The sequence below is a fragment of the Uloborus diversus genome, chromosome 6 (assembly GCF_026930045.1).
Source record: "Uloborus diversus isolate 005 chromosome 6, Udiv.v.3.1, whole genome shotgun sequence".
In the NCBI taxonomy this organism is placed as follows: Eukaryota; Metazoa; Arthropoda; class Arachnida; order Araneae; family Uloboridae; genus Uloborus; species Uloborus diversus.
In genome coordinates, this window is record NC_072736.1 from 88,592,971 (window position 1) to 88,612,003 (window position 19,033).

A 19,033-nucleotide genomic window follows, 5' to 3' on the forward strand; every position below is an offset into this window, starting at 1 on the left:
CTCTTTTGTCCTTGCAACCAAACACAACTAAAGATTAACTAAAAATATTTTTCATACGCCGATTTCGATAATTTTCTTGGAGCAATCCTCCTCCCCTGAACCCCTGACATCTCCCCCCATGTTTCCCCCCTCCTCTGTCCCTTTTCTGATGTCACCGAAGAAAGACTATAAAATGCAAAAAGTAACAACGTATAAAAAGCACAAATTCGCTGATGGTAATCTGCCGAATTTGTGCTTTTTATACGTTGTTAATTTTCGTTTCTTTACAACAGCACAAAGGTATTTATTTATCTTACTATAAAATGCGTTTTTACGACTAGTAAATTTTGGTATCTATTACTTTCTTAAGAGATATAAATTGTACCTAAGGAGTTTCTTACTATAAAAATTTCTTCCTTTTTATAAGATCATTCTTCTGTCCCCCCCCCCCCCCTTTTTTTTAAATTCGAACTTGGCATAGAAATTTAAAGAAAGATTTATATAGACGTTAAAGATTAGTCAAAATATGCGAATTGCTCTTGAGGGGTGGCACATTAGGTCTTTGCACATGGGCGGCCGACACCCTAGGATCGGCCCTGCCTGTCGATTATCTATATATATAAAGGTGACTGTGTTTCTTCGTTTCTTTCTTTGTTTGTACTCGATGGTCAGAAGATCCCATTTCACCTACAGCCCTGAAACTTGGCACAAAATTCGAACGTACCCCGGGGGTCTGCACCTCAAAGCCCAAATTCTAAATTTCAAATTATTTTTTTCATAATTGACTAATTAAGCTGAAATTGAACTTTTTTTGCCTAATTAGGGGGTAAAAAAATCCTCCCATCCCCCCTAACATTATATGTTGTTGGAAAGAGCTTTCCTTTCCAAACAAGATGATGTTTGTTCCATTTCTCTCAATTAATTAGAACAGGAGATATAAGCGATTCTAATTGTGATCCTAATTGAGCCAATTTTCAATGCTAAACTTGATTTTTGCTTCCACAGTGACGTCATCTGCGGTATACGGATTAAATGTGCTTGCAGTGACGTCATCTTTGGTATACGGTTGCGTTCGAATAGTAGAACTGGTGGATTCTTGATTTGATTATTGCGCTGTTGTCATTTTTGTTAAATTCATTGTGCGAATGTTAATTGATTTTCTTTTTGATTTGAAAGTTGCTCGGCAAATTTGGCAATAAATAATGGAGTTGCGGATTATTTGTTTATTTTGCATTTAGGTTTTTATAAGGTGTTCACGCATTTTTGTTAAAAAATATAATTACTGATTATTTGACATCAGAAGGGGAAGGGGGAGGTATTTTTTTTAATTCTAGAGTTTTTTTTTCCTTTTCTCAAACGTTAGCTTTTCTATACTTAAATTTTCCATACGGGGTGCGGGATTTCCTTTTTGTCCTAGATGTACCGTGTTTTTTAATTGTGTTGTTTTTCTGCTGGGGAGTTGAATCCTTTTTTGTACAGGATACGGGATTTCCTTTTTGTCCTAGATGTACCGTGCATTTTAATCGCAATTTCTTATCGGCCAGAATTCGTTTTGTTCGCTAATTGGGTGGGTAGGCCTTGTCGCTTCCGCCGGACGTTCCGCTGTATCTATTTTGTGTTACATATTTGAGTACGGTAATTTTGGCGTAAAAAGGTGAATGACACAAAACGCAACTAGAAATAGTTATAGAAAATGCAAAAAAGATAGATATTGATTAATTAATATTGTTGCCAAATTTATTTAAACAGCTGCCGTAGACGGTGAACTTGGCGTAAAAACGGGGGAGGGGTTGCATAAAATACAGTACAAATCTTTGTTCACTGCAATTTAAAATTAATTTTTCTTGAAGAAGTTTAGGTCTTTTTCGCCCGTAACTAAGAAATAGTCTGCTGTTTTGAATTGTTCTTTAATCAATCACCAGAAACTCATACTTTTCAGAATTTAGTAACCCCTGTGTTTAGATCCTGCAATTAACCTTATTTTCAATGCAAATGACGTGGCTAATGAATGAAAAGGCAAAATAAAATGTAACCGTAAAACATGTGTCTGCAATATTTTGCAAATTTGCATTTCGTATGTTGCTGAATTACCTTTTATGTTTCAACACGAAGATACTTATTTACTTCTTAATCTCTCTGATGTTATGAAATAATCACCTTGCAGTTTGCAGTAGCAGATCTTTTATTAGATTGTTCCCTGATAGGACAAATCTTGAAACCACCACTCTTGCACATCTTCCTTCATTTTTTTTATTGAGTTTCAACAAAAAAAGTCACTGAAATAGGATGAATTCCCCCTTCCCCAGACACCGGAGTAAGGGGGGGGGATCTCCCCCTAGGTCTGGCAGTTGGACAGTTCCATAGTTACTTGTTAAATGGACGAAATATCTCTCCAACGTAGATGATTTACCAATTTCATCTACCAGTTGATATGCTTGACTGTAGCAAAATTTCTTCATTAACGGAAAAAGAAAGTTGAATGTTTTTTGCTTCATCAAGTTAATTGACGAGATATATTTACAAAGAGAACACATCCTTTGTATGCAATATATCTTTGTATGTTTTCAAAATGATCAACAGATAATGTTTTAACTTAAAAATGTATTTTATTTTAAACATTCCATGCCATTTTATGGAAATCACGTGTAAGCATTTAAAAATCCCTGTTCAAAAATTTATATTATATAAGCACAAATTTTTCTTGGGTGGTTTTAAAACGCATTCACACGTTAGGTTTGGCACAATTTGAATTTTTTTTTTCTAAATAATATAACTTTCCTAGATATAAGTTCTTTACAGTTGATAGCTTTCTATACAGGGCCGGCTCTAGTAGTTTTCCCGCCCTGGGCGAGGTTGACAAGTTCCGCACCTCCCCCCCGCCATTTCTCTTTCTAAAGTAAGCTATTTAAATACAAATCAGTAGTAAACAAAAAAATAAAATTCTGACTTACATATCAGCTCTAACACTTTTCCGGGTTCGAATATTTCAGATAAACTGGTACATTAAGAGTAATCCTTTAACTTTAAACTGTTGCCTATGCCGGGCTGATGAGTGCTAATAAGCACGAAACTGCAGTCCTCGGCTGGAAATGTCTGAGCTGGCGGTGTATTTCACGTATTTCTGCTTTAGCCCTGGCTAATGGGCGGTAATTTACTGTATATATATATATATATATATGTTTTGCATATTCAAGCACTGGTATACTCTAAATTATTATTTTTTAGCATTAAAGCTGTGTATCTTATGGCGCTGAAACAGATATTAAAACTTTTTTTTAATGTTTCAATTTCCAAATTTGCCGACCCTAAAATCTGCTGCCCTAGGCGTCCGCTTAGCTTGCCTACCTCTGGAGCTGGGCATGTTTCCATGTTTCTCTTTTATATGTTTTTATCAATTATATGTTTTTTAAATTGATTCCTGCAGAGTCTAATGCACATGAACCTATGCCTATTATAAATTTTTTCATTTGTATGCTTTTTTCGCACAGTACCTTCAAAAACCTAAAAACAGTGCTTCACTGTATGTATATATATACAGTTGGATCTCTGTTTAACGATGCTCTATTTAATAACTTTCTCAATTTAAAGACGATTTTTCACCGCCCCGGATGCTCTACTGTAGTTTTAGATGCAGGGTTGGCAAAAGCCTGGGTTTTTTTTTAAAAAAACCCATGGACCCAGGGTTTTTTGGGTTTTTAAAATAAAACCAAAAAAAAACCACACACCTAAAACTGGGTTTTTTTAAAGAAATGTGGCTTTTTTTTGTCATTTTTTAGGGAAAATGGGAGGTACTTGTAGCATATTGTAGCGTAAGTATATGGACAAAGCTCAAAAATTGTCTTGGGGTAAAAAAAAGCTGAAAAACTAGTTAAAATTCAGCGTTTTCTGAAGAAAAGTATAAAACACAACAAAACCCAAGAATGGTGAAGTTTCAGATTTTTTGTTTCCATGATTACTAACAGTTAAGGCAAAGTTATTTCATGAGTGATAAAATCTATTGTTTGTTTTTAATTATTACATTTTGTACATTTTTGCATTTTACTTTATTGTATTTCATTTTGTTATGCAAAACTACTGTACAACCTCAAGTAATTTAAATCCTTTTTTATTGAATTCCAGCTTAATCAAGACATTTCTTTGAATTTTATGTTGCCTGTTTTTCTATTTCTCTGTACAGAGTAACAAATATTAAACTTCTTTGTGGAATAATGAAAATACTGTACATCCTATTCTGTTTTCAACCCAACAGTTTGTAAAACCTGTTAATTTCTAAAAAGTATACCTTGTTTATTCGAGATTTGTGACGTGTTGGTTTGCAGAAAATAATTCACATCAAAGCCTTTTAGCTAGAGTAGTTTCCTCCATACAATCTAAAAATATTGAGAAAATCAGATGTGACAGGACTTAGTCAAGATAATTTGAGTTATTTATTGACCAGTTAAAGAAAAAAAAATGAATATATTTATTTAAAATCATTGAAGTATTTTTTTAATGCCGTTAAGAGTTAAGAAATACTATTAAAGTTCAAAATTTATTTTTTATGCCCAAGGTCTGTGGTGAAGACCCAATAAAAAAAAGTTTAAATTGTAAAAGCATTTAAATTAATTAATTTTTTAAAAAACTTCTCAGAAAATTTAAAAAGAACCCCAAAAGTGTGCTAAATAATGGGTTTTTTCAAAAAAACCCATTGGGTCCAATCCGGCCAACCCTGTTTAGAAGCATTCTGTTTGAGGACGCATTCTACTTAAGGACAATTTTTTGTGATCCCTTGAAAGTCGTTAAATAGAGAGCCAACTGTATATAGAAATCATATTATAGAGGAAAGATTAAAAAAGAATAAACCACAAGCCCAAAGATGCGCAAAGCAGCCAAACAAAATAGCCACGTAAATATTATATAAACACAAATAAAATAAAATAACAAGCAGACGAGGTTACATAACAAAACAGATAAAATAAATTAAATAGATGAAGCCAGAAATTCTCAGCAGTGGAAGTTTTACTTCTTTCTTAAATGCACAAAAAAATAAAAAAGCTGCTTGAACGCATACAAAAAAGATAAAGTTTATGTGAAATTTTTAGTCAGGATGAGGAAATTTCCATTACTAACTAACTTAAGTAATAGAAAAGGCTGATTAATTTACAACCATGAAAAAAGGCACTGAATGCAATGGATTTATTTTTAAAACAATGCCTCACTACATGTTTATGCAATGCTAAAAAAAAAAAAAAAATCAAAATTCAATTGAACAAAAAAATTTAGGACACCAAACTGTCAATTATTTTGAAAATCACCCTCTTATTTTTTGAAAATGATATTTCTTTAAGTTTTACTATTAATGAAGGTACAAAAAAATAAATAAATAAATAAATAAAATAAAATAAATAAATAAATAAAAAATCTCCTGTTTACTATCTGTGCCATCATCAGAGTTCTTAAAGGGTTGTGATCTTATTGGGTGCCAAGAAGATGTTTGTTCATTTAGAATTTTCACTTTTCAAATTTAGCATGAGTCTTATATTTTTTATGATTTTTTTAGATGCTAATTGGATTGTCTGGAAAGTTGACAGGATATAATGGAACCTTTGCTTTTAATAAACCTGGTGATAAGTATCTCGATCATCAGTACTTAGGAATGAGACTGGTGGGTTCTATTTTTCTTCATATATACTGTTTTTGTTACCCAAAAGTTTGTTATTCTCATAAATTAAAGAAGTATATGATTTACTAATTTTTATACACGTGTACAAACTAGTGATGTTCCGGATATCTGTATTTGTATCCGTATCCGCGGATAGCCGAGGGAAAATAAAGATCTGTGTCCGTATCCGGATTCATTACTTTTTTGATGGATCTTAAACGGATCTTTTCTATTCTAGAAATTCTTAAATATTTGAAGAAAAGACTCTTAAATTACGTTTAAATTAGGTTTTTTTTCCCCTATTCAAATTGTAAAGTATCATTTCAGAAGCAAATTTGTAACCCCCCGTCGCAAAAAGGAAGGGATAATAAATTTTAAAAGTGTGTTTCTGTGTGTCAATTTATGGCATCGTAGCTCCTAAACAGATGAACGGATTTTGATAGATCTTTTTTCTTTCAAAAGGTGACTTGATTGAAAGTGTTCTTAGCTTGACCTTGTTTTTGTTGGATTTAATTACTGGAGATATTAATTAAAAACTGACTTAAAATTTTTCACAATTATGGTAGTAAAAACTTGCCTGTGCGTTGAAAATATTGGCCCTAATTGAAAGAAAGAAGTTTTTTGCTTTTGATATTTGTTTCAAACTTCCAAGTTATATACACTAGGAGCTATAATCTTGTTAAGTAAATTTTAAATACAATTCTAAGCCTTTCTACATGTGATTAGTAGTAATTTCATAGTCAAAATATATGGAGAAAAGCTCAATGATCAAAAATTTCTATCTGCTGTCAGTTCATATTTGTTAACACTGTGTGTTCTGACCCACGAAATTCATCTTATACAATGTCGGCCCTCTGGAACATGTTTTTTTTTTTAATTTTAATGTGCAATTTGATATTAGTTTTTGTTATTGATTTGGGGTTTCTGTTATTCTTCATTTTGGTTTTTCTCGGCATCCTTCAAAAAAGGTGAGATTAAATTATTTATTTACTGTATGTAAAGGTGTTCCTGACTCTGTTATTTCGTCGGTCGGAGTAAGTTGGGTGGAATGCGTCAGTACTGCATTTATGCTGAAATAAAATGCCAAAAATTATTCCTAGCCTGTCCAGTAGCAGCTTTACACTCTTGCTCCTGTATCCTACATCTACCGAGCAAGCTAGAAATAATTTTTCACATTCTATCTAAGCATTAATGCATCACTGACCCATTTCTTCCAACTCTCCCTCAATTTTTAGCGGAGATTTCTATCATCGTCTTGAATATATTTTCGTCATAGATTACATTTTTTGAAGAAACAGTGCCATTATTCTGACGGGAATACCATCTGTGACAAATTTTGCACTTGGATAGTTGAATTTGGTAAAAAAAAATTTTAGGTCCGTATCTGTATCCGCGGATCTTGACATAAATGATCCGGATCCGCGTATATGCTTTTTTAACGATCCGGCACATCACTAGTACAAACAATAGGAAGCATTGGCACCTCTTTCATGAATAATTTATTTTGTTACCTTTAATATTAGTTTATTTCAATTGTGATGAAAAAAATGAATTAATGATAGGGTAGTGTTCATTGTTTATACAGTTCATTTTGTATTAATACGTACCCTGTTTAACCAACAGCTTTTTTAATGAGAAATATATATTAAATAAATATAATGATTAATTGTTTAAAAAGTACACTGTAATTTTATTTTGAAAACATCTCAAAAGAAATACATCGATTGAAAGCATCGCATTGACACTGTCATGCTTCTTCTTTTATTAAAAATTATGTTTCATTGAGACTTAAATGTAACTAATATTATTAATGGTTCAAATATTTCTGAGTTTAATAATAAGTTAATCAAATGTTAGAAAATAGTTGTAGCTTTGCCTCTATAATGGACCATATAGAAATAAATAATAATGTCCCATACATTTACACAATATATACTGAACTATGTTTCACAGAAGTTGACATACGCTATTTACGTTGCCATTTTGTAGTTCTATGTATAAGAATGTCCATATTCTATTGTAAAGCTTATGGGCCTTAAAGTGTTAAAAAGGGCTTATTTGTTTAAAAAAATTAAGGCCTTATCTTTTTCTTAAGGTCCTTACAAAATAACTAAAGGCCTTAAGTTTTATTTGTGTTTAAAAATGCCACATGAATTTCTTTCAAACTGTTTTGAACTTCAGATAATATGTTAATCAACCTAGCAAAACAAGGTTCCTTTACTGTAGTGGGCCAAAATACCTGGGCTTCATCCTTGATCCAGAATTTTTATGTAATAAACATATTGATTTCATAGTCCAGGAAGCGCCTCAACATTTTGAAACACATTGCAGGTCGAAACTGGGGAGCAGACGCAAAAACTCTTAAGACTTCCTACCGGTCTCTTATTAGGCCAATCTTAGAATATGGATATCCCATTTATTGTTGTGCATCTGAAACCAACTTGAATAAACTGGAAAAGGTCCAGTTGAGTGCTGCTCGCATTATTACTGGAATGAAACGCAGCTGTCCATCCGAAATCGTCCTCTTTGAGGCAGATCTACAGCCTCTTTCCATGAGACACCAGGCCAGTTTAGTCAAATACTTCAATAAATTTTCTAGTATAGATCATGGAAACAAAACTGCTTGCTACCTAAGCAATAAAAGACTAAAGAGAAACAGCCCCTTTTCACTGATAAAATCACAACAACTAATTGCACCAAATATGGAACCTCACTATATTCATTTGTAACTTAAATACTTGTACAGACCTCTCCAATGTTGAGTTTTGTGATGGTCTCCTTACCGCCCTCAATAAGGAAGAATGTGTTCCTGAACTTCTTAGACAACTGGCCCTGGAAATCATCAATAAAATCTCTCTAAATGATATTACAGTATATTCAGAAGGCAGCAAAATGAATACTCAGGCAGGTAGTGGAACTTACATTAAAACTCCTCAAGAGAAGTTCTTCCTAAAGCAACAAAATCCAGATTTTTGTTCAGTTTTCGGAAGTGAATTAATTGCTATTCACATAGGACTGGAGAAAATTATGTGCGAAAACAACTTCAGAGATCTTTGGATACTTTCTGACAGTAAAAGTTCAATTCAACACCTCAAAAACTGGTCCCTCATAGAAGACAAAACTAGCCTATCAATCCTACGTAAAGGAAAGCTCATAGCCCTTCAGCATAAGGTCCACTTTCAATGGATCCCTTCCCATGTCAATATCTATGGTAACGAGCTGGCCGATACTCTTGCCAAAGAGAGTCTTGCCCATCCAACACCTTTCACCTCGGAGCTCACTTATCTAGAACTGTTCTCCAAGCAAAAAGCCAATAATAAAGAAAAATGGTTAACACCTCCATCTCACAATTGGTACAAAGGCAAAAAGCCATGACAATCTCTTGCCCTTCCCTGTGACAGGCAGACTAACACCCTTCTGTCTCGCCTCGCCAGTGGACATCTGAAAAGTCTCACTTTCTCTGGAAGCGCCAAGAGGTTCCCCATCTGCCCTAAATGCCAACAAGACCAGGCATCACCACAGCATATATTGAGCTGCCTGGGATTGGACTGGAACGACATATTCGACAGTCCACCGCTAGTGTCAGATTTCATAAGGGTCAACGGCTTCATCGATTTGGTCTGACTCCGTCAGACCAAAGGGAGATTAAAAACAACAACAACTGTAGTGGGAGTGAAAGGGGGGAAATGGCCCAGCCTCTTTCTTTTTAATAATAGACAACTAGTTGGCAATCATAATCAAGTTTCAAGTTCAATCATTTGCATGATTTATTTTTTTCATAGGAACAAAAGAATTTTCAAGAGATGCACCGAACATGATATTTTGCTGAATACCGAATACGAAATACTGATTTAAAAAATTTAACTGTAATATGTGTATTTTTATTTCATGCCAAAAGCTGTTTTGAACTTAAACCCTAAATTATAAATCATAATGCAGAAATCTTACTGTGTATATGATAAATTCTGCAACAATTAAATTTGTAATAATGGTAAGCAATTAAAAAATTAACATAATGGTGAAATAAAACTTTAAACTACAGTCAAACTTGCTTATAACAAACCCTTATTTAATGAGATCCCTGGATATAGTGAGGATATGCGAAATATTTGGTTGTTACAGTGTTAAGTCTATGGGAGCATAACACGCTTCAAAACGATCAAACCCCATTTAAAGTGGGAAATATTTTTGTGATTCATAAATTTCTATTGACTTCTAGCACAAAGTTTTTTTTTTTTTTTTTTTTGAAATTTTCTTTTACGTTCCAAAGTCAACTGGAATGGAACGTTAATGATAAATCATAAATCCTGAGACCAAGCCATGTCAGCACTTTTTTTTTATTTGTGGAGTAAAGAAGCAATTAAAAATAATATATGCGTATTCCTCAAAAATAATGACACTAGGAAGAGACATTCAGCCCGTTCGAAGTAAATTAACCAATGTATTTGTACAGAGATTAACATATTGTACTGTACAGAGATTAAAAAGGAGAAAAAAAACAATAACATAATGAATTTGTATTATCTTTTTCAACTTGTATTTTGCAAGCTCTCGGTTATAACGAGCAAATGCAAATATGGTGGTCCTTTTGTGCTCGTTATAAGCGAGTTAGACTATATTTGTAACCAGATTTTAGAAAAGATTTTCCCCCCTTTTATTGGCAGCTAAATTTCATTGGAAAATTATTGATTCCTTGATGTTCTTAAATTACTGAACTCAAAATGTTTTGAAACTTAAAAAACAAAATATTTAAACACTCTTAGGGAAGTAAAAGGTTCAAAGGAGGGTTACTAGGCTAGTAAGCTAGACTTTTAGATGTACTTTTAGATTATGATACCGATTTAAAAGGCTTATTATGTATAGTCTAAAGCAAAGAAGAGTCAGAGGGGACATGATTTAATTGTTTAAATTTATCAAAATGGGTTAAATTTTTATACAGAAAGGTGGACAAAGGGTTATTGTTTTAAGTTATTCAAACCTCAAGCTAACCTGGAAATTATGAAAAATTACTACTTCAGTAGGGTTGTGGGCATTTGGAACAGCTAACCGGATGGGGCTGAAAAGAGAAAAATAGTAGACAATTGTAAGAGGGCCATTGATTTTCATTAGAGACTAATAAATTGACTAGGACCAACCTAGCTGGGCCGAGAGCCTGTTGCTGTTGTCGTATTTGTGAATGTAGCTCATGCTTAAGGAATCTTTTCGAAGTATTTTTTGTCAATTCTTATGGTAATAAAATTAATACAAATGTACTCATTTTGTTAATTTTCTTTGTTTCAGTTTTGTGTTTTATTGGGTACCATCATAATTCCATTTTCTTTCCTAATTGTTTGGGAATTGACATATTCTTTGTGTGCAGCTGCACTTGGGGCATCTTTTATCATCTTTGGTAAGTATAATCAGGGTCCAATACAGGCTGGTTTTACTACCGTTTTTTGGTAGTTTCACAAAAATCTTATCTAAAAATGTAGGCACTTTCACATAAACCAAGTAATAGAATCAGCAGCTTTACAAAACTAACTTTGAAAATCAGCACAGTCGCAAAACAATATTAAAAAATCGTAAGTTTCACAAAATGCCGCATTTTAAAAAAGAAAACTTGTTTTTCTGTTTAAAACAGTTTTCGCATAAAATGAAATGCTATGATGATTTATATTAACACTCGATTTGGTAACAAGTTTTTGTAGTATTTTAAATCATTTTTAGCTGTTTTTTGCCAAATTGCATTTGCGCAATCTTTTAGCATCAGTTTTGGGGAGCTGTTTTTCTGGCGATTTCCTGAATCACTAAGTACAAAACCTATATAGCTGATATACAATGAGATTTTTCCAACCTCTTAAGTCCCCCCCCCCTCCACACACAAAAAACAAAACCTGTTAGATATAATAATAAATGGCATTTGCAATTTTCAAACAAAAGTTTAAGTTGCTTTAGTTTTTTTTAACAAAAATTAGAATATGCCTTTTAAAAATCACAAAATCAATGCTGATAATCTTTCAAAAAAAATAGAATATTGATGCAATATTTTCACAAAAATAGGTAGTGAGAAAAAAATCCTGGATTAACCCCTGATAATTTATAATATGATAAAAATTCTCAATGTACATTTTTATGAATGTTCAAAGAATTCTCGAAGTGTTAAACATTTCTGCATTTTTGTTATTGCGCCAGTTGGATTTTAAGGTTTAAATAACTTTTTCTTTAATTATATGGTTTTAGAAAATTTCCCTTACATTAATAAAAATGATGTATGTACAGGGTGTCCGTGAACCTGGAAAGTCATGGATTCCGCTATGATCGAAAATGGTCATGGAAAGTCACGATTTTCTGCAAAAAAATGCTCAAAAATCATGGAAACTGGCAACTGGTTATTAATTTTGAGTTCAAGAACATGCATATTTTTTGAATTCTACAGATTATAGGGGCGAAATTTATGCAACTTAGCCATTTCTTATGCTTTTACGCATCAGTTGAGGCGTAGAATGAATATGATTTTTTTTAGAATGATGTTCATTATTACTTGTTTTCAAAAATATATACATTTTTTCAACTCTCATATTTTGATTATAAAAGTACTATATTGTTTTTCTTTTGATTTTCTGTTCTTCCTAACTCATGAAAATTGATTTAAATTTAAAAAAAAATTAATTATATTATGTATTGTTTTACAGATGTTGGTATGATTACATTATCTCAATATATTTTATTGGACCCCATACTTATGTTCTTCATAGTTGGATCTGTGCTTGGCATGGTAAAATTTCAGTCAAAAAGACAAAAACCATTCAGTGCCGTATGGTGGTTTTGGCTGTTGTGGACAGGAGTTTTCATGGCTTGTTCAATCAGGTGAAAAATTTTGATTCTGTGATAAGGAAGTTGTCTTTCATTGCAAAATATTTTTATGGGCTAATAATACAGTCGGACCTCCATATATCGAAGTAGCAAATTGTCAGAAAAAATTTGATAATTAGAAATTTCAATATATAGAAACGATCTTATTTTATCCTAAAAGTCTCCTAAAACATTAAAATTAAAGCTAATTTACGTGTATGAAATCCAATTTCAAATTGATACGAGCATGGGATTAAATAAAAGTTAATAATTAAAAAAATAACAGAAATTACATTTTTTCGCCTTCATACATACATCTTCATTCTTCAATTCAACTTGATCCACAACATTAGGGGATTTTTGTTTTGACAATGTAATCAAAAGAAAAGTAAAAATCAATCTACTTAACTTCAATGATTTTTATTGCAGCTAAAAAGACTAGGAATGCTAATCAACAGACAAAAGGGAGAACTTGAAACTGATTTTACAATGTTACTGATTACAACTAAGATTTGAAATAAACTTGAGGGAATTTAAGTACTCCAGAACAAAACAACGACTTATCTACACACCCCTCAACCCCAGATTCCTTATGAGTTTCGTAGCAACCTTAAGTGAACTTAATTTTCTCCCCTAACCTTCATTTTTAATGAGAGAAACAGTCTAAAGTGGAAGAAAAAGTCTACGAATGTCTCGAAAAATAATTCGATGTATAGAGATTTTTTTTTGATATATAGAAACAATTTTTCTATGTAATGAACATAGAAATTTGCTGGGATTTCGATATGTAGAAAATTTCAATATGTAGAATTTCAATATATGGAGGTTCGACTGTATTTCAAACACATCAAACAATGTTTTATGGGATATAATTAAAGGGTACTATTCTTTTATAAGTGCATCACAGCACATTTTATATCTTGTTGATTATCTTTCATTTTATTTAATGTCTCCTAAATACTTTGTTAAAGAAACATAGAAACTACTGATTTGGCGACATCATAATTTTATTTTTTCTTTTTAAAGGACTTTTAAATGAAACAAGCCTTGAAACAAGACTAAAATATTTTTTTGAATGGAAAATAGTTCCTTAAATAATTAAAAGAGGCTTTTAAAAGTTAAAATAATCAAAGTTTGTTTGTCCTGGAAAAACTTGGAATTGTCAGGGAATTCATTTTGTCCTCAAAAAATCAGGGAAAAGTAAGGGAATTTCACAAATTTGACCTTCAAACCTGGTAAACAAAAAAAAAAAAAAAAATGACCAGGAAAATCGTACAAGAGACATTGCTGTCAGCATCAAATTATGAAAATCCGAAGAGAGATACATAGCCATAGGTAGTGAAAATTTGAACTTATAGTTGTTATTCACAATTCAATGCATTCCAGTTTATCCATATTTTAATTGCTTTCATAAAGCGTGTTTTGATAATAGATCTCTTTTGTTATGATATATTCATTAATGCTAAAGATTTTATTTATTTATTTATTTATTTATTTTTTTTTGTAGAACAAATAGTGAATATAGTAAAACTTGCTGTTGGGACCTAAAAAAATATTGTTATTGTGAGGTTATTCTAATAGTGCCATTCCATGCGGTGGAACAGGACATTTTTCAGTATATTTTGTTTTATAAATGCAAATAAAACAAGCTAGAAATTTTATTTTTGCTAACAACAGTAAGGATTTGTCATAAGAATTCCATAAAACATTAAACTTATAATTTTTAATTAAAATAATTGATGAATATGCAACAAATCACCCTTGACAGAACGGGACTCGTATGGGTCCCGTACGGTCACAGGCATTTTGTTGCATGTCCTTCAATTATTTTCTTCAAACTGGCTAACTTTTAATGTTCTACATAGTTCTTATGAGAAATTTTTACTGTTGCTATTAAAAATAAAATTTCTAACTTTTATTATTTGTATTTATGAACATGGGCACCCATATGCAAAGTTGCATGGGTGGGGGGGGGGCTGTTAAAATATTTTCCCTGTGGCTTAGCTGGATATTTTCCTCGTAGAAACTGATTTCAGGACAGATTAGAGTCATTAAAATTCGACATATTTAATAATTTATTCACTAATGGCTGGAGAAGAAATGTTTTTACATTTTAGCAAAGAAACAAGTACTAAAAGCAAGAAAGTTCTAATTTCAAAAGGGGGGGGGGACTCGAGCCCCCCTTGCCTCCTTATATGGGCGCCCTTGTTTATGAAACAAAATCTTGTGACAAAGGTACTCAAAATGTCCCATTCCGTCACATGGAATGGCCCTACAGATAGTTTGAGCATTGATGGAAATATTTTTTTCCTATCTATTATATGACTGCAATACTTAATGTTAGGTTTTATTTAAAAAGAAGCTTAAATAACTTGTAGGAAACATAGGTACGTTACATACTTACACAAGGACATTTTTATTACTATCAGCATTAGGAACATCTTTGTGCAGTAAAAGTTTGATGATCAACATTGCAGTTAAGGGCCCTTTTGTCTTTTCTGTTTGATGTTTACTTTTTCCTACAGCATTTTCAATATTTTTAAAGAGAATACAAATAAAGAATTTTTTTTTTTTTTTTTGTGCATCAACTTGTTTTAATCCCGTATCAATTAGGTGCAGTACAGTTTAGCTTTTCCCCCAACTATCATGAATTCATTTTTTAGCATTGTCTTTCCTTCTTTTGTTTTGATATTTGGGATCTAATTTTAAGGTGGAAAAGGTAGTGAAAATAAAATACCTAGGGTTTTTTTTTGGGGGGGGGTAAAAATATTATCATTTCAGACAGGTGCATCTTAACCCGTAACAGGGGAGATCCGGTCTCACGGACCGCTCAAAAGTTCATCCCACTACCCCTATTTCATTTTCAGTCCGATTGAATGGTTTTTCCCTATAGCTTTTTGTTTTGCGACCTTGAACACCCCCCTTGCTTATCAGTATCGTTTGTCAAGTGCATCTGGTTTAAATTTCATTGCATTCTTTAGAAGCAGTCTGTGAGACCGTACCTCCCCTTCAGGGTTACAATTTTCGGCAGTTGTAGATATGGCTCTTAATGTTAGGACCCCAGAGATAGGTTCATTTAGCTTATCTGATGCAAAATATTCTAGATGAGGTTGAGAGTTGTTTGAAAGGTTTACAAAAGTTGTGCAATGATGTTCAAGGGACAATAAAGGCTGAATTATTCCTGGGAAGTCTAAGTAAAATACTAACAGTTAAAGGGCTGTCAAAATTTTCCCGTAATGTGGAATAATCAATTTTCTGGTATTAAAATGCCCTGTATATATTAAACAACTAAAATAAAATCATTAATTGATAATAGATTCATTTTTATTATGAGTAGTAAATTATTTACTGCAACATACGATTTCTCACGAAAAATCTTTAGGCTCCAGTTAAATTTTCTTGGAAAAGATATATTTCACCTCAGAATTCAAGAATATTTTTTTTTTGTGCTAATAAAAGTGCTAAGAATATTTGAGGGAAATAGCAGGAATGTATCTTATTTACACGATTTTTAAAAGAATTGAAAGTAGAGTGGTCTCCAAGATCTCACGTCCCCTGTTATGTCCTACTTTTTCACCTTCGCTGGTACGGGTTAAATGTGACTATTGCCATAGGCTGGTTGGAAGTACATTGGGTAAATGAGAATTTTGTTGAGACAAAGAAAATATTGTTATACATAGATTTATTATCTAGTATAGGTTGTTATACACAGGTTTCACTGTATTTGTAATTGTGCACTATTGTGCATGAAATTTGATCAAATGTTATTCTTACCGAAGTATTATATTAAATATTGCTCTTTGATACTCTAAGTTTAAAAAGGAATTTTAATAGTTTTTTATTTAAAATAATTATTATAATAACTTAATTTGCTACAAAATAGTTATAGCAGAGCAATTCCACAAGTAACTGACTGACATTTTTGAAGCAAAATAATATGTATTTTGTAACATTTAACACAATTTGTATGTTATGTAAACAATTTTTTGCCCTGGAATATTGTATTTTTTATGCTTGATTTAATGGTATAGTTCAATTCCCGAAATACATTTTGGATGATTTTTAAGTATTAATTAAAAGCATGGTAACTGACTGAAATACTAAAAATAGTATGTCAGTCAGTTACCATATTTTTCACAATTTTTTTTTAATCGTCCAAAATGTATTTTGAGAATTTAAATATACCATTGAGTTTATACTAAAAAATACAATATTCTACAGGAAAAGATTGTTTTTGCAATGTATATTTTGCGTTGAATATTACAAAATGCGTTTTGTTTTGCTTTAAAAATGGGGTCAGTCAGTTACCCGTGGAATTGCCCAGCATTGATTCTTGCATTTCTTGTTATATTTTACTGTGTGCAATTTTGTATTTAATTGTTATTTTTGTTTTTAGTGTTAAGTTTGTGGGACTCTTCATTGTTCTGTTAATTGGCTTCCATACAGTGTATGACTTGTGGAACATTCTTGGAAATCTGAACATTTCAATGGTATTTTCATGTGTTAATATTCTGTCGACCGTGGCGGCGATTTAGGGGGACAAGGGGGGGGGGTTGCCACCGTCACCCTTTTTTTGTCATCAATAACTGCCTCAACGTTAAGATTTTAATTTCAAAACGTTCTGACTGAGATTACCTGAACGTCACCGAATATAGTTTAAAATTTCAGTTTTAAAGCTTCAATTTTGAAAATTTTTCCAGGAGAAAATCTCAGAGTGCACTCCCTTCTTCCTCTAAATTTAAGGACGACCTAAATTTGCATTATAAAAACTCCAGTTTGAAGGAAAAAGATCAGGAAAAGAATCTCCCTAGATAGCGTAAAACTGCGTTTTGAAGACTCCAAAAATTCGGAGATCTTTTTAAGTCCCCAAAGTAAGTTCAAAACTGAGTTCTTAGGATTTCATCAGTTCAAAAAAAAAAAAAAAATGCTAGGAGAACTTCCGAACTCTTCTGTTCCTCCTTCAGTCAATAAAAGAGAAGTCTGACGGAACGTTTCAAAAGACGTTTTAAACGTTGCAAAATTTCTGGTAGCAAACCCTAAACCCCTTGCTCTAAGTTTGCTAAAGATGGTTTTAATTTGCGTCTTTAACACATCATTTTAAGATTTTTTTATCCGGGAAGAGCCTTTTAGAGAAGTATGAAAAATTATTACGCATCTAATTTTTCATACATATCTACTTCTCTAAGGAATTGTCATCTTATTGTTCTGTTGTTTACCAGCTATATTGATATACTAGTGTAACCATGAATAATTGTTCTGTATCTGTATTCTATAATTTGTTACTTGAACGTTGTGAAATTGTGCAATTTTTCATCTGCATGGATACAAGAAACTTGCATCTGTTTGTAATTTGAATTTTGCACCTCCTCCATGTAACATGTTGCATTATTAACGTAAAACATCCCTCTGGCTCAAAAGCAAGTAAATATTGTAACAAAACTTTGTAATCACATCTGGCATAAACACAGCTATGTTCTCGGTATCTGACTCTCGGCAAAAGCGCGTCTTTTCCTATGGGGTCGAGTCTGGGTTGAACTGTCCCTGTGGCCCCATTTGTCCGAGTCATTTTGGGCATCTAAAACTGGTAAACTGCAAACGCGGTAGGCACGGGGGGCTTCGGGGTGCAATGCAATGCAAAGACGGTCTAAACTTCTTCGACTTTATTATTATCATTAATTAGACTTTATTTTTAAAAAAACATTATGGGGCAACACTAGAAATTCCTTTTCGTTCCTCAAACATTGACAGAACACTACTAAAATGGCTAATTTAAAACTACAATTCCAAAACATTTTCGCGAGAGAACACAAGAAGCGCCCTCCCCCCTAGTCACTCAAGATGGCCTAAAAAAGTCTTCAACTTCCTAAAAAATTTTTGCCCCCACACTTATAAGCCCCACTCGCCTCCTCTGTCTGTTAATGTATGCACTTAAACTAATATAAATAATTAAATATAAATTTATGATGTGATAATACAGCCAAATCAAAATTAATTTATGAATGGTTTTCTTTTAAGGTATGTGAGGTGTTCAGAGCAAAAGTGGATCGAGTTCATGAACGACTTGATCCACTTTATATTGCATCATATAATGAGAGCCCAAAGTGCTTTGTGTTAAATAAAGTGCTCAGAGCAAAAGTGAACCAAGTCGTTCATTAACTTTATCCACTTTAATTCTTGATGCCTTATATGTGTATTTCAGGTGTGATTGTGGTCCAGTATTTAACCGAATTTCCGGTATTTTCGGACGTATTTCCGGTATTTTTATGTCTGAAAATACCGGAATTATGTTCTTTTTTCGTTATGCTTTTATCTCCCTACCTCCGCAATTTATTTTAAATTATATAATACTCATCAAATATACCTGCAAGAGCCTTAAGATAGCCAACTATCCCTTAAGATGGACAAATGTCAAGATAATTTGTATAACACCCGCTCAAAAGTAACTTTGTAATCCATTAAACATTTAATTAAATGTGCACGCAATATTTTGACTCAGAACTATTTTAAACTATGGCAGAGGTGCACTTAAGTAATAAGGGCCAAAGATTACCTCTCCCCCCCCCTGTTCTCGCTTTGAAACTT

General features: G+C 32.5%; 1 protein-coding gene across 1 annotated transcript in view; it reads left to right on the forward strand.

The window, feature by feature from the left end:
- LOC129223885 (protein O-mannosyl-transferase 2-like) overlaps positions 1–19,033 on the forward strand; it is a 79,395-nt gene that overhangs the window by 11,523 nt on the left and 48,839 nt on the right. The window contains exons 3-6 of the mRNA XM_054858257.1: positions 5,519–5,623; positions 10,901–11,009; positions 12,292–12,466; positions 16,848–16,941. Of these exons, the coding sequence (XP_054714232.1) occupies positions 5,519–5,623; positions 10,901–11,009; positions 12,292–12,466; positions 16,848–16,941 (483 nt within the window). The remainder of the gene's footprint in view (positions 1–5,518; positions 5,624–10,900; positions 11,010–12,291; positions 12,467–16,847; positions 16,942–19,033) is intronic.